General features: G+C 57.3%; 3 protein-coding genes across 3 annotated transcripts; 1 reads left to right on the forward strand and 2 right to left on the reverse strand.

The window, feature by feature from the left end:
- Positions 1-1,573: 1,573 nt before the first annotated feature.
- DNAJC17 (DnaJ heat shock protein family (Hsp40) member C17) lies at positions 1,574-14,590 on the forward strand. The gene is made up of 11 exons (XM_008506005.2): positions 1,574-1,687; positions 2,967-3,036; positions 3,876-3,934; positions 5,203-5,290; positions 5,670-5,752; positions 5,956-6,052; positions 7,022-7,071; positions 7,280-7,357; positions 8,003-8,083; positions 8,803-8,931; positions 14,379-14,590. The coding sequence occupies exons 1-11, from the start codon at positions 1,610-1,612 to the stop codon at positions 14,499-14,501; spliced, it is 936 nt and encodes a 311-aa protein (XP_008504227.2). The 5' UTR covers positions 1,574-1,609; the 3' UTR covers positions 14,502-14,590.
- On the reverse strand, positions 11,011-13,276 carry C5H15orf62 (chromosome 5 C15orf62 homolog). The gene is made up of 2 exons (XM_030451088.1): positions 12,788-13,276; positions 11,011-12,366 (listed from the first exon to the last, which is right to left on the reverse strand). The coding sequence occupies exon 2, from the start codon at positions 12,228-12,230 to the stop codon at positions 11,712-11,714; it is 519 nt and encodes a 172-aa protein (XP_030306948.1). The 5' UTR covers positions 12,231-12,366; positions 12,788-13,276; the 3' UTR covers positions 11,011-11,711.
- Positions 14,591-14,826: 236 nt separating the features above from the next.
- GCHFR (GTP cyclohydrolase I feedback regulator) lies at positions 14,827-20,838 on the reverse strand. Its single transcript, XM_030451089.1, has 3 exons — positions 20,755-20,838; positions 18,369-18,463; positions 14,827-15,635 (listed from the first exon to the last, which is right to left on the reverse strand). Exons 1-3 carry the CDS (start codon positions 20,788-20,790, stop codon positions 15,509-15,511), a joined length of 258 nt encoding a protein of 85 aa, XP_030306949.1. The 5' UTR covers positions 20,791-20,838; the 3' UTR covers positions 14,827-15,508.
- Positions 20,839-21,182: the final 344 nt, after the last annotated feature.

Raw genomic sequence — 21,182 nt, forward strand, 5'->3', positions numbered from 1 at the left:
CTGGAGTGGGCACACAGCCCAACTTCAAGCCCACACTTCCAGCAGTCCCTTCGTGCCACCTTCCCCCAGCTGCAAACCCACAACCACGAGGAGCAGGACGACTCGGACGACATCAACAGGGAAGGGAGGTGGCTGCGTTCTTCAGGCCAGCACCCTGGATCTCCTCACAGAGAGCACGGTGATGGCCGTGCCAGGGCCCCCTGGATGGACCCATACAGGCCCAGGAGCCAGCACCAGCATGGCCACGCCAGGGACCCAGGGAGGGGACGCAGCAGGTCCAGCAGGCAGCATCATAATGGCCATGCCAGGGATGAAGAGAGGGGACAAAACAGGTCCAGGAGGCAGCACCAGGATGGCCATGCCAGGGACACAGGGAGAGTACGAAGCAGGTCCAGGAGGCAGCACCAGGATGGCCACGACAGGGACACAGGGAGAGGACGAAGCAGGTCCAGGAGGCGGCACCGGGATGGCCGCTCCAACTCCTCCAGGAGCAGGAGGCAGCAGCGGAGCAGGGCTTGGGACGCTGCTCACGACGAGGAAGCTCTGGGGCCCCAATGGGGCTTACCAACCTCCTCGGTAAGGAGACAGAACCGACAGCATGCGGCCTGGGATTCCGCCAGGGAATGGCACAGGAGAAGGAGCCGATCCTGGAACAGGTCCCAGTCTCGCTGGGAACACTCGTGGGACTACCAGAGCGGACAGAACTGGTGGGACAGGCACAGGGGTAGGACACGGAGCAGATCCCGTCTGTATCGCTGGGAAAACCCCATGGAGCCCCCAGGCACGGGCTCCTCTGCCAGGTGGAGGACATGGAGCAGCAGGGATTCAGCTCCAGAGGAGGAAATCCTCCTGGATTATTCCAGGAGAGCTCAGGGGCCGCGCGGAGGCCGCGGTTCCCGGGCAGGGAGGAGAGCATCCCGGAGGAGAGCATCCCGGAGGAGGTCTGGCAGGCACAGGTAGCTCGTCCTGCCAGGGACCTTCAGCTGCGTGAGGAGCCCAGGGCACAGGAGGACAATCGGGGTGGTGGCTGCGCAGCTGCGGGGGAGGGGACACGGGGATGGTGGCAGTCGGATTGTCACCAACCGGCAGCGGACAGGATGGAGGCGGCCCCAATGCTCCTGCTGAGGCATGGCCAGCCCTGGCAGAAAGCTCTGCTGTCACCTCCTCGGGAGCCATGGACTCGAGGAGGGGGGAAGAGACCTCTGAACATCACCGAGTCCAAGCACAACGGGAGCGGGGCTGCCCAGGGCTGTTTCAGTCGGGTTCCGTTCGGCTTCCAGCCCTCTCTGGGCAGTTTGTTCCAGGACCTCCCCCCCAATAAACGAGTGATTCAATATTGTGGCCGTTCCTTTAACTTCCCCTTCTCTTTCTGGGGGAGCAGTGGCAGTGTGACAGGGCACAAACGTGACGGTTGCTGTGCCCGGGACGGGCAGTCCCGGAAAACTACCGCTCCCAGCATGCCCCGCGGTGCCCCCGGGAGCAGCCCCTGCGGCGGGGTGGGCGCGGTGCACCCTGGGATTTGTAGTCCGGGTGGCCGGGCGGGCAGGGGGAGGGCGGCGAGCGGAGACTCCGTTTCCCGTGGGGCGGGCGGCGGGGCGGGGAGGCCGAAATGGCGGTGGATAAGGAGCTGCTGGAGATGGACCTGTACGGGCTGCTGGGGGTCGGCGAGAAGGCCTCGGAGAAGGAGGTGAGGGCTGTGACGGGGGCCCCGGGCCCTGCTCCTCCCTCCGGAGCGCGGCTGTGGCCGGGGGCTCGGACCGGGGGCTGGGACCGGGGGGCTGCGGTCGCTGCTCCGCCGTGGTGGGGTTGGGCATCGCCGGGGGTTTGTCCGGAATTCGTGTCCCTGGCGTGGGTCGTGTCCGTGGTGTCAGGAAAGCTCCCCCGGGGGTCCCGCATCCCGGTTGCTGGGGGTGGCTCTGCCTGCGGGAGCTGCCCCCGGGTCACCGTGTTCGGTTCGTGGGTTTGGAAGGAGGCGTGCGGGGTTTGGTTTGCCTGGGGGGCACGGGAGGGGAGCAGCTCAGCTGGGAAAGTGACCTCTGCAAGGGCAGTTCTGGCTCCGGGTGACCGAACCCAGTCGAACTTGAGAGGGACGCTGTGGTTTTCCCCGTTTTTGGTTTTTTTCCCGAGCAGCAGCAGCGCCCAGGGTGAAACACGGAGGCAGCAAGAGTGTCTGAGGCTGCCGGGGCATTGCCGGGGTGTAAAGCACTAAAAGGGGAGTGAGGGGGATGGAAGGATGGGGAGAGCCTGGAGGTGTGCTCAGCTTCCCTGCACAGACAGTCCCGAGGGGAAGGGGCTGAGAAAATCCCGAAGCGGCTCCTGCGGGGCTGCGGCTGCTCCGCTCCCTGCCCGGAGCGCTGCCCACCAGGTGGAGCTGAGACCCCGCTCGGGGGGCAGAGAGGGGCGGGCAGGGGGGGCCTTCCCTGCCCTGGCAAAACCAGACGGGAAAATAACAAAAGAAAAACCCCGAAGAGCAGTTTTGTTTGTTTGCTTCTGCAGTTTTGGGTTTGTTGTGTTGCTGGGTAGTTTTCTTTTTTTTTTTCTTTTTTTTCTTTTTTTTTCAGGGTTTTTTTTGGGGGGTGCGGGAAGGTTTTGTTTTGATTTGGTTTTTTTTTTATTTTGGGGGGGTTTGGGTTTCTTTTTGTTTGTTTGTTCGGCAGTTTTTGTGGGTTTTTTTTTGTGGTTTGTTTGTTTTTAGTTTTTTGTTTGTTTTAATTTTTGTTTGTTTTTAGTTTTTGTTTGTTTTTTAGTTTTTGTTTATTTGTTTTTAGTTTTTTGTTTATTTGTTTTTAGTTTTTGTTTATTTGTTTTTAGTTGTTTGTTTGTTTAGGTTTGTTTGTTTGTTTGTTTGTTTTTAGTTTTTGTTTGGGTTTTTTGTGTGTTTTGTTTTATTTTTGTTTTCCCAAGTTGCCTTTCTCAACACAGACTGACCAGCACCAACCAGCCCATGTCACCTCTGGCCCTTGCAGGTGAAGAAGGCGTTCCGGCAGAAGGCTCTGACGTGTCACCCAGACAAGAACCCAGACAAACCCCGAGCAGGTCAGAGGGACACCAGCAGCTCTGGGGGTTGGTCCCCACATGGACGGGCTCCTGAAGTCTCCATCTGTGGGGCTCAGGGGTGTTTTTAGTGCCTGGGGCTTGGGGTTGGACACAGACACATTGGGTTAAGAAATTAAGAAACATCAGTGCTGAAATGCTTATTTGGCCCTCTCAAAACCTCCCCACACTCTGCTCCAAGCTGTGCTATCCCAAGTATTTTAATTACTATTTTAATTAACACCTCTCACAGTTAAAACTTCAGTAGCAGGGTTATAAATCATTTAAGTGCCTATTTTTGCCTGATAGAGATAAGGCCCTGACTCTTTGGACTCTTAGCAAGGTCCTTTTCCACCAGAAAATATATATACTGAAAAATAAAAATAGTATCTACCAGCAACGAGAGGGAAGCTGCTGGGGGCTTTGGTGCTTGCAGAAGGTGGAGGAGGAGTTTGAGGTGTGTGGGGATGCCTCCAGCTCAGGGGGGAAACATTCCAGGAGGAGGACGAAGGGAAATGTAAAAGGTTTGAATCTCAGGCTGCAAAGCTATTGCTGTAAAAGGGAGAATTTCTTTGTGAGAGTGTCTTTCAGGCTGAGTGCAGGCTGAGCAGCTCTCTTTGAATTGAAGTTTTCAAGATTTCTGTTAAAATGAAGCAGTCTCAGTTCTGGTTTTACACTGAGGTTCCTGTCCTTTGGGTCGGGCTGGCCCTGCCTGGAGGTTGGCTTACAAAGGCTTGGGGAAGAAGATTCTTCTTCCTGGTGTTCTGCAGACTTCTTCCATCAGGAACTGTCTTTCCTTGTCCATCCTCAGGCCACTCACATGCTTTTCCTCTCATTCCCAGCTGAAATCTTCCACCAGCTGTCCCAGGCCTTGGCCGTGCTGACCGATGCCACAGCCAGGGTAAGGATGTCTGTCCCACAGGGGGTGGCAGTGTGGGGTGGTGATCCCTGATGGAAAAGTGCTGGAAACTCTTCTCCTGGCTGCCCTGCTCGCATCTCCCACTGTGACTTCATGAGTGGAAGTCTCACCTCTCACTCCCTGTAGCTCTCCTTGAGACCAAACAGGAGGTGCCAGGTCAGAGCTTCTTGTTCTGATTTGCTGTGCTCTGTCTGTTTGCTGCAAGGTGAGATACTGTCTTTAATTATGTGCTGGGCTGGGACATATCCCCTTTGGAGAAAATTAAAACAAGTGATAGGCAGCACTGACACAGGGAGATATTAAATCCCCATGGCAACAGTGCATTTGCAGTTCCCTCAAAGCCAAGGTCTGACAAATAAATCATCCCCAGATGAGGCTGCCAAGGCTCAGCACCTTCCTTTCCATGGGGCAGAGGATGCAGCAGGGCTGAATCACTGTGATGCTGTGACTGTCACCACCTCTCTGCTCTCCCTGCAGGAGCAGTGCAGGCTGAGCTCTCCTCTTGCTGTGAGGAGGCAGCTGGGTGCCTGCTGCTCAGGGCCTGGAAGTGAGCTGAGCATGTGAGGAGAAAAAAGAAAAAAACAACTCAAAATAAGCCAGTGGGACTCTCCAGATAAACTCAGGAGAAGAGGGCATGTTGCAGTCAGAGATGAGAGTGTTTAGTGACATGAAATAGCCCTTGAAACACTGGCAATTGAACTTTTGGCTGCAAGAACATTTTGCCTTCTACATTTTAAAAAGGAAAAAGTGTGTAGCAAACCATTCCCCAGCAGGAGGCAAAACTGCCAGCTTTTCCACTTTATGAACCAAGCAAGGGCTTTCCTGTGCAACTGCTCTGCAAGTACCATCCTTCTGCACCATAGAAACGTTCCTGGGAGCCCAACATCTGCCTTGTGAACAAATATTTTGTATAAAATAAACCTTTACAACTGTAAAACTTAATTCCAAGCCTGCTCTGTTACCAGTGCTCCTAATGCTGCTTTTGGCACATCCAGGAAACCAAAATGTTTCTCTCTCCAGTACACTCTGCAGTTATCCCAGACTTCCACACCCTTCTGGGCTCCATCTGGAGATCCTTGGGCCTCTGCTCCTCTTTTCAGGACATTGGTGTTTGTTTTCAACACCTTTAAGAGGAATGCTAGCATGAAGCAGAAGAGGCTTTCCCTCTGCTCACAGTGTTCCAGTATCTGATCTCCTCTCCTCTCTCTCTCTCCTCTCTCTGCTTTCACGTTTTCCTTTGCTTTTGGCAGGCAGCCTATGACAGAGTGAGGAGGGCAAGGCAGCAAGCTGCAGAGAGGACACAGAAACTTGATGAGAAGAGAAAGAAAGTGAAGCTTGGTAATAAAAAAAAAAGCTGCATTTCATTTTCTCTGCCCCCAAAGTCTTGGCTAGCTGGGTGTTTGCATCTCTTCACCTCTGGTGGATCCCTTTGGGGTGGCCGAAGGGGTGGTTTGGCCCCCTTTGGGGTGGTTCCTTTGCACCCAGGGCAAGGCAGCTGAAATCTGCAGGGGGAGGGAGCTGGGGTTCTGCTGAGCTCAGGCTGCTGGAGCATTGCTGTGCCTGGGCAGAGCAGAGGCAGCAGAGCTGTCAGGGCTCTGCTTTGACAGGAGGGGAGGTGCAGCCAGGTCTGTGACCTCTCCATCCATCTTTGGTCAGCAGCAGCAGCAGCACTGGAAATTCTCTTGGAAGTGTTTTAATTTTGTTTCTTGCTCTGTAGATCTTGAAGCCAGAGAACGAGAAGCCCAGACCCAGGAGAGTGAAGAGGAGGAGACCAAGATAACGAGAACATTAGAACAAGAAGTAATTACCAGTTCTTTTATTTCTCTTGTCCTTTTGAGAAGAATTGCTGGGACACGAGGGGTCCCAGCTGAGGAGCACTTGAGATGTCAGGGAGGAGGCAGTGGGAGGGTTCCCCAAAGGAATTTAGGGGCCAGGAGGTGTCCTGGGCAGTGTCCCTCTCCATGGCCCATCCCTGGCACTGTGCTCTGCTCCCTCTGGTGCAGATCATCCGCCTGTGGGAGGAAGGCTCCCGGCAGCTGGAGGAGCAGCAGAGACTCATCCAGGAGCAGATCCGCCTGGAAAGAGAGCAGCAGATCCCAGGTGAGCAGAGATGAGGTTGCAGCCCTCAGCCAAACCCCCTCCCTGCAGCTGGGACCCCAGCTCCTCCGAGCAGACCCAGCCTCCTGGCTGGGCACAGTGCCACACACAGGGTCCTGCTCAGCCCCTTCTGAGGGATTAATCAAAAGTTTGGGATCTCTGCAGGGTTCCTTCCTTACACCTGGCATGCTGCTCTGTAGCACAGTGCTGCTGCTCCTTTCCCATTAATATTCCAAAGCATTGGATCTCCTTGGTCTGATGTGGAGCCTCACAGTCGTGCTGGAGGGAGCAAAATGGGGGAGGATTCAAGTTGATAAAAGATAATGGGTCACTGCTTCTGTGTCCTCTTGAAGCTCTCAGTACTTCCCACCCAAAACAGACTCCGTGTGGGCAATAAACTCCTTTGTCTGGGGTTGCTGAGGCTTTCTGGAACTTGATTCTCTCATGTTCCTAGGACCACCAGGGTTTTCCTGTAGGACTTGTGTGTAAGTCACTCAGCCCACCCTGGTCTGTCTGGACTCAGTCTCAGAGATCAGGAATTGAGGAGGATGTTGAGCATTTGCTCATCATTATCAAGTGCTTAGTTCCAGACTGAGTTCTTAGGCTATGCTGTCCTGGCCTTTGTCTGTCCTTAATTCTTCCACACTCCTTCCCAGCAGCACAACCCTCTGGCAGGGAAAAGTGCTGCAGAACTGACAGGTCTCCTGCTTCTATTTTTACTCAGCTGCTTCCAGCCTTGATCGTGGCAACTCTGGGCAGCACAGAAGGGAAAAATGCTGACATTGAGTATTCAGCCTGTAGTACAGCTGCTGATGAGAGGGTTGCACATGAACTTTGGGGCTGAAATGGTCTGGTGGAAGTGCAGAGGTGTTTGCTGTTGCCATGGGGACATTCTCAGGGCAAATTCTGTGCTAAATGCCCAGGAGTTCTCACCCATGTCCTTGCCATCTTTCTCTCCTTTTCCCCCCTTAGGCAAACAAGAAAGAAACGGAGCAGAAGGCAAAGTAACTCCCAAGCTCAAGGTAGGACTTTAGGAAGTGAGGTCCATGAGCAGTGGCTCTCCTGTTCCCCAGACACTTTGCTCCCTTTGCAGGTTCTGCTGCTGAAATTGGCAGTTCTGGGAGTGCAGCTGGACTCAGCAAACTGGGTTGTTGTGCCTGTGGCAGGAGCTGCACTGAATGTGGCAAAAGATGTGAAATTGTGCAACGTTACCTTGTGTTTGTTTCCCAGCTGAGATGGAAATGCAGGAAGGAAGATGAGACCAGAGGAGGATACTCAGAAGATGTTCTGCTGAGGATCCTACAAAAGGTCCTGTCTGAAACTCTCCTACTCCTCATCTTCCCCAGCTCTCAGTGGTGTAGGAGGATGGTAAATTCTGGGCAGCTCTGTGTGAACCAGGGTGGCTCACTGCCCAGCTTTGTCTCTCGTGCCATTTTCAGAAGCCCATTAGCTGTGAGCAGGCCCCCAGCTCTCTCTCAGCTCTGTATCATTCCAGCAGGGGCTCCTGCAGCAGTGGCTCCAAACCCTCCCCACTGAGTGGTTAATCCACGTGTGAAAGTCAGTCTGGCTGTGGGGTTCTGCTGCACTTTTCCCTCTGCTTAAAGCCCTGGGTATGAGCTGCTGTGGGAAGTTCAGAGGTGGGAACAGAGGAGCCTTTGATCTGATCCCTGCAGCTCTTTGATCTGTATTTTCCCTGCATGCCACTATCTCCTGCAGCTCTGACTCCTCTTGCACTGGGGTTTGCTGGGAGCAACGTGTGGAGCTCCATGACTCCCCAGAATTATTTCCTGAAGGGGCAGAAATTGTGGCAGGTTGGGATCAGTGGGAGCTCCAGCCTCACGTCTGTGAAACACCTCTTTTCACTGCCTTGCTTCCAGCAGGTGGACTCCACTTCTTCTCTTCTGGGTCTGTAATTAACTTTTCCTTCCTTCTTTTCTTCCTGGGTGCTGGCAGTATGGTGAGGTGCTCAACTTGTTGATCTCCAGTAGGAAGACTGGGAGTGCAGTGGTGGAGTTTGCAACAGTTAAAGCTGCTGTGAGTCTGGGGGGGACCCCGGGTGGGGGTTGTGGAGGGGAGGGTCAGCACCCTGGGGTGCTGCCGTGTCATTAGGGCAGTGGGGATGGGTGATGGGAGTCTGAAGGCTGCACAAAGGGAGTGGCAGGGCTGGAGGCATCAGCCCAGAGCAGGTCATGCACATCAGCAAGCAGGCTGGGCATGGAAAAGGCTGAGGAAGGAGACACCCCTTAGGCAGCAGGCACTGAGCCATTGGAGCAGCTCTGGCTGCAGGTGAGTGACCCAGTGTGGAGATGGGCTGAGTGAGTTCTGGGGGTTATAACAGGCATTTAGAGCTGAAAAGAAATCAGGATATCTGCCCTCACTGTGGGTCAGAATAATCTGTGTGGCTCTGGAAAGAGAACTTATTTCCCTTAACTGTGGCAGTTCCATCAACTTCCATCAGCTGTACAAGGATCTCCACTCCTTGTTACCCCTCCTTTCACTTGTATAGCTAATAAGCAAAAGCCTCAAGTTCTGTGAGCTGTTTATGAGATCCTGGCAGTGGTGTCTTCCAGCTGTGCTTGCTGCACATCTGGACCCTCCGGGGTGTTTCTCACAGAGGGCAGCTGTGGAGTTCCCCCTGTGTGTGCCCTGCTTGGCCCTGATCCTGCCTGAGATGGGAAATAAGATTGTTAGTGACCCGTGGGGGAGCAGGGTCTGAAATCCAGATGGTGATGGAAGAATTTTTTTATTGGCAGGAGATGGCTGTGAAGAATGAAGTTGGGTTGATAAATAATCCCCTGAAGATTTCCTGGCTGGAGGGGCAGCCCCAGCACAGCCCCAGCACAGCCCCTCCTGACAGCACCAGTCAGCCCAGGACTTCACAGGTAAGGAGACCAAGGCTGCTCTTATTTAAATCTGTTTCTATAGCAACCCAAATTTTAATTTGCATTTGGGATGAGCCACGTGTATTCCTGCCAAGGAGCTCTTGCTGAGCTACCTGCCTTTCTGGGGAGCAGCTTTGGCCTGGGGTAGTGGCTCCTTTGCAGGAACCTCTGCCTGAGCAGCAGCATGCTGAGAACACAAGTGGGAGCCTGGCAGTGGGTTCCTGGCTCTGTGGGCTCAAAAGCCCTGGCTCCTGGCAGGATTCATCTTGGCTTGTTTCTACAGCTAAGGCTTGTCAGGGTGGGACTGCAGCATCTGCTGCCATGGAGGATTAGCTTGGTGGAGCAGGAAGGGCTGAGCAGGTTAAAGCAACAAGTGGGGATGGGGATGGGGATGCTGTGCCCTGGCAATCCCCTGTGGGATTGGGGAGCAGCTGGGGAGGAGTTACAGCCAGGGACTCCCCTCCCTTCCAACAACTGCCCTGATGGTGCCTCTGGGTCCTTTCTGCTGCTTTTGTGACTAAACTCCTGTGGTTTCTGTGGTTCCATTGCACTCGTGCTGCCCAGGTTCAGATCTCCAAGCTGCTCTGGTTGCTGCCTTTCCTAGTTCCTTCTCCAGACTCTGCTGCTTCCCCTGGGATGCTTCCAAAGTCTGTGCTGTGATCCGTAGCTTCTCTTGGCTGTACTGCTTCCAGTTCCCTCACTCTTTCTCCTCAGCTCTCTGACTCCAGACTATGCAAAATGAGTTCTTTCAACCTGCCCCAGCCTCCTCCCTGCTCATCCTTTCATACCCAGTCTGGCTCCCCAGCCATCAGGGCCCACATTCCTGTTTTCAAGCTGTACTCATCCCATTCTGATTCCTGCTGCCCTCGCTTCCTATTTGCTGCTCCCTCCCAGTGGCTCCTATTTTTGTCTGAATCCACCCCCAGCTTTGCTCCCACTCTGTGCAAGTGCAGCTCCCCCCCAGCTCAGCTCCAGACACCAGCCCAGGAGCTGCCAGGTTCTCATGGTAACACACTCACTGCTTGTCCCCTTCAGAGCTGTGTCTGCTCCCTGCTGGGGCACTCAGCCAGGAGCAGAGCTCCAGAGCCTTCAGAGGAAAGGGGGGCTTCAGAGCTGGGGGGCTTTGGGAGCAGTTCCCAGGTGCAGGCAGAGCAGGAGCTGTGCTCTGAGGAGGTGGGCAGATCCTTGCCTCCACACTCCTGCTGGGTTTCTTCACATCTCCAGCACTGGGTACACGTTGTCCAGCAGTTCCTGGAGAGCTGCTGGAGCCAAACAGGCAAGTTATGCTTGAATTACCAAAGCTGTGGCTTGGCCAGCATTCCCTGAGGCTACTGGAGAGCAGTGACTGCTGACTGCTGCAGCTCTGCCTGGTTCCAAGCACCCAGAGCTGATTTTCCCACCACAGCATCCTGAAGCTCTCCCTCTGGGGAGCTCTCACCTTGCACCTCTGGCAGTGGCACCTCCCTGCCTCTGCCCCTCACCCCCTTTGGAGCTCATTCAGCCTTCAGGTGCTGGGAAAAGCCTCCTGCCTGCCCCTCTTGGATCTTTTCTAAGCTCCTTTGAGGTTTCATAGACTTTGGTTTGTACTGTCTGCCTTTGCTGTGAGCCTAAGAAGGGTAAGAGCCCCCTCTGCCCTCTCTGAACCATCTCTGTGCCCCTTGCTGTAGCTGCCAGCAGAGCCTGTGGCTGCCTGGGTGCAGGGAGGTTTTCCTTCTGCTCAGATCCTGGTGTCTGATCTGGCTACGAGCAAGGCAGGCAGTGGTGACCCAGCAGTTTCTGCAGTTCCTGGGTAGCAGTTTGCTCCAACACTGCCTGAAATGTCCCCAGCCTGGCAGAAACCTCCCCAGAGCCCCAGGATGGGGGGAAGAACTGCTGAGTGCTGACCCCAGCCCTGTGCTCTCCCCAGGGGCAGGTGAAGCACCAGCAGCTCCAGAGGAGCAGAGCCAGGCTCTTCCCCACCCTCCTCGAAGCCTCAGGTGCCAGAGAGGGCAGATCTTGGTCACTGCAGGACAGGCACCTCTGCCCTGGGCTCTCTGCTTTGCTGCCAGTGAAATGAGGCACCCAGACACTTCAGTCACAGACACATTTATTCTTCCTGATCTGTACAGCTGATAGGTCAGTGCATGCTCCAAGCAGCAGTGTCTAGAGAAACTTCTGCTAGTAAGGTAAACAAACTGCAGTTGCTGTATCAGAAGCCTAGGTGGATGCTTACCTGTTTCCAGGCTGGGAGTGCCAACTGCACTTGAGTTGGGGAAAAAAGAAACCCACAAGGAAGCAAACAGGAAAAAAAAAGAGGAGGGATGGCTTTTTTTTCTTTTTTTACATCCAGACATGGTGGGAGTAGAATCCCCAGGTCCTGTCTCTTGACCCCTGCCACAGCTCTGGCAATGCTGCTGCCTCCTGCTTGTCCACAAGTGCTGCAGGTCGTGTCCCTTTCTGTCCCCGCTCCCAGTGTCACAGCCCCAAAACACGGAGCAGCTCTGTCCTTCTGGGAGGAGGAGGAGGAGGAGGAGAAGCAGAGTCTGGAGTGGGAAATTCCCAGACGTGGAAACTCAAAACCCCCCCAGGGTTCCAGCAGACAGTGCTCCTGTCTGAGCCTCCTGTGAGCTCTGCTCCAAAGGGCTCCTGGGCAAGGACAGGGACAAGGACAAGGACAAGGACAAGGACAGTCTGTGGCAGGTGAGGTGGGGACACCAGCAGGGACCAGGCAGGAGGGCAGTGCTGCAGCATCCTTCCCACTGGGACAGAGCACACGGGGGGTTGTCACATGAGAAATACCTTCAAATGGCATAATCCCTGGGGTTCTGTTTCCTGAGGGTCTGCAGCACATCCTCGAGAAGAGAGAGCCCCAAATCCACCTTGAAGGAGAGGAAGGGATCGGGCAGGTCGGGCAGAGCTGTGCCCGGCGTCTCGGCCGCCCCGCAGGCTGCACCCTGCTCCTTGTGCTGGGACTGAGTCTGGGTGGCTTTGTGGTACTGGGGAGCAGCCCCAGAAAAGGAGAGGTCAGGGTGGGAATCTGTGTGGTCGATGATGTTGGGGCAGCTGGAACTGTCCAAGTAGAGCCGGGGAGGCTTGGGAGGTGCTTGTGCCTTGGCAAGGTTTTGCTCACTCTGGTATGAGAGGTATTCGGACTTGTCCTTCAGATCCCTCAAGCATTCCCTCTTCTGCCCATCACTGTCCAGAGTGTGGCTGTTCTGGTTCAGGAGGATGACTTGGTTGCCCAGCTTTTTGTGTCTCCTGAGCGAGAAACGTCTGAAGAAGGTTGTGGACTTGATGGAGCCTCTCCTCCAAGTATCCATGCTGATGGAAGGCACCCAGGAGGAGGAGGAGGAGGAGGAAGCTGCTGACTCCTCACAGCCAGGTGTTGGGCTTCAGTTGCAGGATCAGCAGCGAGCCACACAACAGGAACAACCTCTTCCTTCCCCGTTCCTGTAGCTGGAAGGAAAACAGAGAGGCTGGCGTGTCAGGAAATGCAAAGTGCCCGCTCCCTCCCTGGGCTGAGCAGCAGACTTGGAGGCTCAGGAGTCTCCTTCTTCCGTGGGGAAGGAATGGCAGTGCCTGAGCTTCCTGAATCTGTGCTGCAGGAGTGAGCTGTGAGGAGCAGCCCAGGCACAGTCACCATGAGAACAGCTTTGCTCCAGCATCCAGAACAGGAGGGCACTCGGGTGCCATGGTAACCAGCACCCTTCTGGGGAAGGGCAGGGTATAAAAATCCCAGTGGGTGGCGAGGAAGGGAGAGGTGACTCAGTCCTGCTGGGGGAGACCAAAGGAATGCAGTTGAATGGAAGGTTAAAAAGGCAGCAGAAGGCAAAGGTAGAAGGCAAAGGTTGGGAAAATGGAATCAAAATCAACTTACAGTGAGCTGGAGCCTTGCCCGAGTCTAACAGGTGGGGAGGAGCAGGAGGAACTCCTGGAGCACGGGGAAAACCATGAGCACCACGTCCAGCACCACGCTGGGAGGTTGGAGGAAGCCAAGTCCAGGGGGCAGTCAGCCAGGTGGGAGCCACAACACTTCAAAAAAAAAAAACCCAACCCCAATGCCTCCTTCTCTTGCCGTGCCTCCCGTCGCTGCAGCTCCCTGTCTGGATGTGTTTGTTTGGAGCCAAGCCCTTGCTGAGTCAGCCACGTCAGGAACTGGGCTTTGCACCACTGGTAATTGCCAGGCTTGCAGGAAGGAGTAGGTGTGTGTGGAGTGTGGAGTGAGTGTGGAGTGGCAGAGCCCCAGCCCACGCTCCCCCAGCAGAGCTCAGCACCACCTCCTGGGTCGGGTCCTGTGGATGGTTCCTTCTCCCCGTGCTCCCCTCTCTGCCCCTGCTGCTCGTTCCAGCAGAGCTCCCCACGGGGCCAGGGCTCCTCTCCCTGCTCTGTTTTTCAATTTACATCCCGGAGTGTCAGGCAGTGATTCAGGTTTGTGCAGGTGATTCATCCGGGAGCCTCATCCAGGCTGTGCCATCCAGCCAAGCAGGTGACAGCACCAAGGTGCCCCTGGGGAGTGGACCTTGCAGAAACCTGGTTCTGATGATCCCATCTGCTGCTTCCCCAGGCAGAGGGGAGCCCTGCGTGTGCAGTGCTGAGAGGAGGCTTCATTCATGCAGCTCCTGAGGATCCAATTACAGCCTGATTAATCTCTTCATTTCCCAGTCTCCATTTCTCATCTCTGGGGGCTCCTGGCTTGTCCTCTGCAGCTGGAGGAGCCACGGTGCTGGCACAGGAGGAAAATCTGCACTCACCCCATTCTCCTGCAGAATCTTACTTTGCTCTTCTGTTGCCTTTTCCATCTCTGCTGGAGGAGTCCTTAAATCACCACTGAACCCAGTTCCTGGGAAAACGAACGTGGGATTTTTTTTCCTTCTTTCCCATTCACCTTCTGTGGAGATGCTTTTATTTCTACCTGAGCTGCCAAGGGAGTGAGGTGGATGTAGGTGTTTCCAGGCATTGCTGTGCTTCAGATACCTCTGAAAGAGTGAGGCCACCTCCGAGTGTGGAAGCAGAGAGCCAGACCCCCCCTCTGCTCTGTGCTGTCACCTGCTGCCCACCTTCCTTGGGGGGAGGCGGTGATGTGGCAGCTGCAGAAAGGCTCCCGAGAGCTTTTCCATGAGCTGAACACTGGTGTCAGGTCTGGGGAGGCACGGGGTGGTTTGCTTTCCTCAGCTGTGTGTAAACCACACAACAATTGGGTGATAATCCGGTGTTTTTATGGCACTGGCCTCAGGTGAGGGGTGAGGTGTACACTGGACTTTGCTGCCCTCCCAAAGCAGCTTCCCTGCTCCCCCAGGAGCAGGACTGGGGTCAGGCTCTCTGCCTGGGTCTCCTGGCTCCCTGCTCTCAGCCTTGCTCTGTTTCTCCAGGTTCTGGGGTCCCACCTGGGGATGTGGTGTCTGGGGGGGGTGTGGGAGCTCTGGGTGCATTCCTGTCCCTGCCAGGCTGTGTTTGTGTCCTGCCCACAGGGATCCGTGGTCTCGGAGCGGGATTACGAGAGCCTGGTGATGATGAGGATGAGGCAGGCAGCAGAGAGGCAGCAGCTGATCCAGCAGCTCCAGAGGGAGGATGAGGAGGAGTCTCACACCTAGCAGGAGCCAGGACAGCTTCCCCACTCCAGCCCATCATCCTTCGTTTCCAGAGCTGCTTCTTAAGTCAATAAACATCCTTTGTTTTTTAAGTCAGTGTAGGAATATGGACTCACAGGGACTGCAGCCCTGACCCCAGGGCAGGAGAGCTGGGTCAGCTTCACTCCTGGGGGGTTCACCCCCAGCTTCACACTTGGGGGGTTCACCCCCCAGGCTGTGTGTCCCCAGCAGCTGCAGGTGACAGAGGGGAAGGTGTGAGAGGTGCTCCCAGGAGCTGCTTTTGCAGGAGCTGTGGCTGTTGGAAACGACCCCCAGAAAGACACAGCTCTGTCTGGAGAAGTGTTTATTGATGGTGGTACCTCTGCAGCAGGGGGGATGGACACTCCAAACACTCCAGCACTGCAACAGCTGCTGTTGAGGTGACAGAGCCTCTGCCTGAAATGTTCACAAGACTTTATAGGGCCGTGTCAGGAGCAGTGTGTAACCTGTGTGTAACCTGTGAGTGAGCCACACTGCTGCTGCTGCTGCTGAGCACAATCCCAGCTGGGAGAGAAACTCAGAATCCCCATCTCTCAGGGAGCACTCTGCAGGCTCAGCAGCTCCTGCTCACGTTTTGGGGATGAGGTGTCCTGGCAGCCCTGCACATCCTTCCCCTGTCCCCCCCACCCAGGAGAAGACACAGCCCAGAGCTCCCCGGGGCAGCCCCGAGGAGCAGGCAGACCTGGCTGTTCTGTGAACTTCCTCCAGTGCATGCTGAAGAGGTGATTAAAATGGGAAGAGAGGGCATTTGCCAGCCTGCTGTGCAGAGGGATGCAGAGATGGAGCCATCTGCTCCCTTCCTCCCCTCCACCCTGGGGGCTGCTGAGTTTACACCGGGTCGAGTTTTGCCTCCTCCCCCCCACACCCGGAGCCTGGGACAGAAAGGAATCAAGGGGAAAAGTTTGCCACGAGTCCTGTGGGAGATGATCCTCGGCAGGGTCTTGTCCAGGAGGGACCCTGAAGTCCCCCCCTCAGTGCTCCTTGTGCAGGCACCAGACCAGGGTCTGTCCCACGCCCGTCATGCTGACCACCCGGTAGCCACAGCTCTCCAGCTTGTCCAGCACCACCCGAGGGGCATCGTTCACGTAGTACTCCCAGCTGCAAGCAGGGAAAAGAGGGCACCAAATGAGGGGGAGAAAGCAGAGATGCCCTGGTGGGAAGGGTTCTTCTTGCCCTAATGGCCGCTAAACCCACGGGAGACCCCAGAGTGCCCACCCCTGGCACCCGGGGGCATCCAAGGGTTTGGCCAAGCAGCTGGGGAAGTGCTCAAGGTGCCAGAGCAAGGAGGAAACTTGCCCAAAAGGGAAGGGTTTGGGGTAAACTGGGTTTGGGGAGCGGCTGCCCAAAGCCACGTGCTGCTGGGTGACCTGGGCTGGGGCTGCAGCTCAGGGGGCTCCGTGGGAATCTGTGGATTAGGAGGGGAATCCCTGCCAAGGAGAGAGGAAGGATCTGGGTGCTGCTGAGGAATGAGGAGCCAATGTTTGGCCTGCCTGGCTAAAGGTTGGGGGTGGCTTTGAGAGCTTGTGCTTGAAATTTGGGGGATGAGGAAAAAAAACTGCTGCCTTCAGCCAAGAATTGAGCCTTTGAAAAGCCAGAAGTCATCAGTGCTCAGCAGAGCTGCCAGCAGGGGTGGATGGAGCTCAGTTCCCCTTGGGACCTGCTCTGAGGCTTGGGATCTCTGTCCAGGGGGAACCCAGGGAAAAGAGAGGGGGTGGGGAGGGGAAGGGAGGCAGAACAGAGAGAGAAACTGGGCTGGATTAGGTGGGAAGCAGCAGAGCTGAAGCCCTGGGTGCTGGGTCTGGCCCTGTGGATGGGTGCAGATGGGAGAAGCCTGACAATAGCTGAGCTTTGGGTGAGTCACTGCTAATGAAGGGCTGCAGCATCACTGGGGAGCTTGTTTGGGCACCTTGACAAAGACTCCTGATCTTCATACTAATAACAATTAAAAAAAAAAAAAAAAGAAAAGAAAACAAAAAAAAAAAAAAGCAAACAAACCAGCCAAAAACATTCCCAAAATTGTCCTTGCCAAGGCTGCACAGCAGGAGTGGAGCAGTGGGGGTGTTAAGGGAGGTGTGCAGGCTGCTCTGTGGCTCAGGACAGATTAGACCTGGCTGTAAGTACAGATGTGGTGTCAGATAATGTGTCAGGATCAGCAGTGCCTCCCAACCTGGAGCTTTCTCTGCCAGGCTTCCCACATCCCCTTGGGATTCACAGGCTGGGGTTGGGCAATGTTGTTCCCACTGTGCAGAGGAAGGAGCTGAGGAGGGGACTTTGTTATTGCAGGAACTTAACAGAAAACTGGAGTGTGGGGAGGCTGAGAAGGAAACGTGCCATGGGCAGAGCCTCAAACACAACAGTGCTGGGGCTGGGACAGCTCCTTGGAGGTGTCCCCGAGGGTCCCAGCTGCCATCTCAGCTCCCTGGAGGGGAGAGTTGGCTGGGGAACATCTCCATCCGAGCCCGAGCAGGTGCCTGAAGCCTCAGCTCCCCAGATCTGGCAGAGAGGGATGGAGGGATGGGTCTGCATGTCAGAGCAAGCAGCTCCTGGCTCCACGTGGCCCCACAGCCACCCATGGGTGGCCCCAGCAGGATCCCCACAGCCCAGGGTGGGGTTGGCTCCCCCTCTGCTGGAGCTGGGTTACCCCCAGGGTTCTGGCTCTGCCCATCAGGTCTGGGATGGAAGGAGGGATGGTGGGGGCCTGCCTGGGCCCGGCAGCCCATAATAATCACCTGTCATTTGATAGAGCTGCAGAGCAGCACCAGCCTTCTCCCTAATTAGGGACAATTAAGCACTTCGTCCCCCAGCAGGTCCCTGCTGCTCAGACCTTTGCTCTCAGGCTCCTGCCGGGGTTGTGGTGAAGGTTCTGGGGCTCGGGGGAGGACAGGAGGTGAGTGTCCTACAGCCAGGTGAGTGTCCTACAGCCAGGTGAGTGTCCTACAGCCAGGTGTGTGTCCTACAGCCAGGTGTGTGTCCTACAGCCAGGTGAGTGTCCTACAGCCAGGTGAGTGTCCTAACACCCAGGTGTGTGGTCCTACAGCCAGGTGTGTCCTACACCCAGGTGAGTGTCCTACAGCCAGGTGTGTGTCCTACAGCCAGGTGTGTGTCCTACAGCCAGGTGAGTGTCCTACAGCCAGGTGTCTGTCCTACAGCCAGGTGTGTCCTACAGCCAGGTGTGTGTCCTACAGCCAGGTGAGTGTCCTACAGCCAGGTGTGTGTCCTACAGCCAGGTGAGTGTCCTACAGCCAGGTGTCTGTCCTACAGCCAGGTGAGTGTCCTACAGCCAGGTGAGTGTCCTACAGCCAGGTGTGTCCTACAGCCAGGTGTGTGTCCTACAGCCAGGTGAGTGTCCTACAGCCAGGTGAGTGTCCTACAGCCAGGTGTGTGTCCTACAGCCAGGTCTGTGTCCTACAGCCAGGTGAGTGTCCTACAGCCAGGACTGGAGCCTGGTGGGCAGGGGGAGAACTCCCAGCTCTGCTCCAGATCCTGGAGCTCTGTCCCTGGCTGGGATTGCTGGTGGCCAGGGCTCAGGTGTTGGTAGCCACATGCCAGCCTGGGGGTCTTCTCCCCCTCCTGTGCAGGGGGCAGGCACACAGCCCCCAGGTGGGACACAAACCTGGCTGGATTCAGGGGTTCAGGGATTTGTTTGGCTTCGTGGTTTGGTTTTTCCCAGAGGAAAAGATGAAGAGAGACCTCAAAGTGGGGATGAAGGGAAAGGGAGAGAAGGAAGAGGAAAGCAGTGAGGAGGATGTGGAGGATGTGTTGGTTGGTAAAACATCTCCTGGCACCAGGAAGGATCAGGGGGAGCCTGAGCTGGGCCAGGGGGGGACTTACAAGTGGTTGCCCATCATGTTCCTCTTGGTGGCCCCCAGGAAGGTCATCAGGCCGGGATCTGAGTGCTCATCCCCCACCATGGTGGGACCCACCTCCTGCAGGGAGAGGCAGGGGAGGGCTGAGGTAGCAGGGCCACCACATCCCCTCCCCCTGCTCCCAGTATGGCTCCAGTAAGGGCTGGACTGGGAAGGGAAGGAGTGCCAGCCCGGGACAGCAGGACCTTGGTGGCTTTGCCCCGGGATCCATCACCAGGGGGTTTGTAGGATCGGGATCAGGCGCTGCTCCCATCTCGGGGTGCAAACCCCTCAACCCCCCCGTGTTTTACCGGGAAACCAGCACCCCCGGGGACCTCTGCTGGTGGAAGGCGCCTTCGGGAATGGCTCCAACTGGGAAGGGTGAGGAGCAGGGAGCCAGGGGGGGTCTGGAGCAGAGGGGTGAGGAGGGACAGTGACATTCCCTGGGGAGCAGCGGGGGATCTGGGGGGGGGGATGGATGGAGGCTTCTCACCCCCCAGCCTGACACAGGGGGTGTCCCAGGGGACTCCTCCTCCCGCTGGGCAACCAGCAGCCAAACCCCGGGGCCGGGGGGGCATTTCCAGCCGCGGCTCCAGGCCCGGGTCCAGGCTGGGGCTGTTTGTTTGCCCAGGCAAAGGGCGGCTGCCAAGGTCCCGGGGAGGGGGACAGGGAACAGGGGACAGGGACAGGGAACAGGGGACAGGGACAGGGACAGGGGCAGGGGACAGGGAACGGGGACAGGGAACAGGGACAGGGGACAGGGAACAGGGGACAGGGACAAGGGACAGGGGACAGGGACAGGGGACAGGGGACAGGGGACAGGAGACAGGGACAGGGGACAGAAGACAGGGACAGAGACAGGGGACAGGAGACAGGGGAGAGGGGACAGGGGAGAGGGGAGAAGGTAGAGGGGACAGGGACGGGAACGGGGGACAGGGGACAGGGACAGGGAACAGGGACAGGGAACAGGGACAGGGAACAGGGACAAGGGACAGGGAACAGGGACAGGGACAGGGACAGGGACAGAGACAGGGGACAGGGAACAGGGACAGGGAACAGGGACAAGGGACAGGGAACGGGGACAGGGGACAGGGACAGAGACAGGGGACAGGGACAGAGGACAGGGACAAGGGACAGGGGACAGGGACAGGAGACAGGGACAGGGGACAGGGGACAGGAGACAGGGACAGGGGACAGAAGACAGGGGAGAGGGGAGAAGGTAGAGGGGACAGGGACGGGAACGGGGGACAGGGGACAGGGACAGGGAACAGGGACAGGGAACAGGGTACAGGGTACAGGTACAGGGACAGGTGACAGGGACAGGTGACAGGGGACAGGGGACAGGGGACAGGGGACAGAAGACAGGGACAGGGATAGGGATAGGGGACAGGGGATGGGGACAGGGAACAGGGGACAGGGAACGGGAACGGGGACAGGGGACAGGGGACAGGGACAGGGGCTCCTGCCTGCTCCATAACCACAGCACCAGCACCAGCACCCATTGCCGGATGATGCTGGGGTGCCCCTGCAGCCCCCCCGTTCCTTGGGCACCCCCAGGAGCTGCTCCCAGCCCCCCCCGTTGCTTTTTTTTCCCCCCCCCCTTCCCGTGGCGAACCCTCGTGCTTTGCCTTTTGGGTTTATCTTTGCCCCTTCGGAGAAGGGAAATTAAACCGGAACCGTGGAGCTGCTGCTGCGGCTGGAGAGGTGCCTGGCAGCGGGGGGGCCGGGGGGGCAGTGACCTCTGCCTGGGCTGCAATCGCTCAGAAGGAACATTTCCTCCTCGGTTCGCTGCCAGGGGGGGCCCGGCCGATCCTCCCCCCCCGGGAAAGGGGGATTTGGGGTGTAGGGAACACCCCTGGGGGGTGGAGGGGGGGAAGGAAGGGGGGGATGGCGTTCGGGGGATCCTACAGCAAGTTGTGGGGTTCCGGGGAGGGGGGGGCGGCAGCCCCGGGGGGCTCGGGGTGAAGGGGGGCGGGGAGGGTGGGCACGGAGGGGTCACAGCACTCGGGGCACAGACAGCCCCTGCCGGGGGTCCCCCAATTGTCTCTGTGTCCCCCCCCAGCAGCAGGCACAGCCCAGCCCGGGATGGCAGCGGGGGCTGAGCGTGTCCCAACCCCACCCGTGTCCCCGCGTCCCTCTCCCCCCTGCCCGTGTCCCCCCCACCAGTGTCACTCCCGTCGGTGCCCGTGTCCCCCCCTCCCCAGCAGCCCCTGTCGGTGTCCTTGTCCCCCCCGTCCCTGTCACCCCCCACCCGTGTCGTCCTTTCCCGTGTCGCCCCCATTGTCCCCGGCAGCTCCCGTCAGTGTCCCCCCCCACCCGTGTCACCAGCCCACTCGTGTCCCCCCCGTCCCGGCAGCCCCTCCCGGACCCACCATGCGGATCTGGGTGCTGATCAGCAGGTACGGCATCCTCCGCCGCTCCCGGTGCCCCGGGGGTGGGACCGGGGGGACGCACGGGGGGACGCGGCCTCCCATGTCCCTCCCCGCAGCCACCGCCCCCGGGGACCGCCCCGTGCGGGGGGACAAGGGATGGGGGGGCGTGGGGGGGTAACCTCGGGGTGTGGAGCCCCGGGGGACCGGGGAAGGGGGGAACAGTCCCGGGTCACCCCCCGGGATCCGGGTGCTGCCCGCAGCGAGGGCGGGAGAAGGAATGGGGAGGAATGGGATGGATGGGATGGGAGGAGATGGGGAGGGATAGGAGGAGATGGGATGGGATGGGATGGGATGGGATGGGATGGGATGGGATGGGATGGGGAGGGATGGGATGGGATGGGATGGGATGGGATGGGAGGAGATGGGAT

Source organism: Calypte anna, chromosome 5, assembly GCF_003957555.1.
Source record: "Calypte anna isolate BGI_N300 chromosome 5, bCalAnn1_v1.p, whole genome shotgun sequence".
NCBI lineage: Eukaryota > Metazoa > Chordata > Aves > Apodiformes > Trochilidae > Calypte > Calypte anna.

Bases quoted from the DNA above. Each gene is read 5' to 3' on its own strand.
- GCHFR (XM_030451089.1), bottom strand. From the start codon at position 20,790: ATGCCGTACCTGCTGATCAGCACCCAGATCCGCATG. The intron at 18,464-20,754 runs GTGGGTCCGGGA...CTCTCCCTGCAG, and splicing joins TCAGCACCCAGATCCGCATG to GAGGTGGGTCCCACCATGGT. The intron at 15,636-18,368 runs GTAAGTCCCCCC...CCCTGCTTGCAG, and splicing joins AACATGATGGGCAACCACTT to CTGGGAGTACTACGTGAACG.
- C5H15orf62 (XM_030451088.1), bottom strand. From the start codon at position 12,230: ATGGATACTTGGAGGAGAGGCTCCATCAAGTCCACAACCTTCTTCAGA.
- DNAJC17 (XM_008506005.2), top strand. From the start codon at position 1,610: ATGGCGGTGGATAAGGAGCTGCTGGAGATGGACCTGTACGGGCTGCTG. The intron at 7,358-8,002 runs GTCCTGTCTGAA...GGGTGCTGGCAG, and splicing joins TGCTGAGGATCCTACAAAAG to TATGGTGAGGTGCTCAACTT. The intron at 8,084-8,802 runs GTGAGTCTGGGG...TTTTATTGGCAG, and splicing joins TTGCAACAGTTAAAGCTGCT to GAGATGGCTGTGAAGAATGA.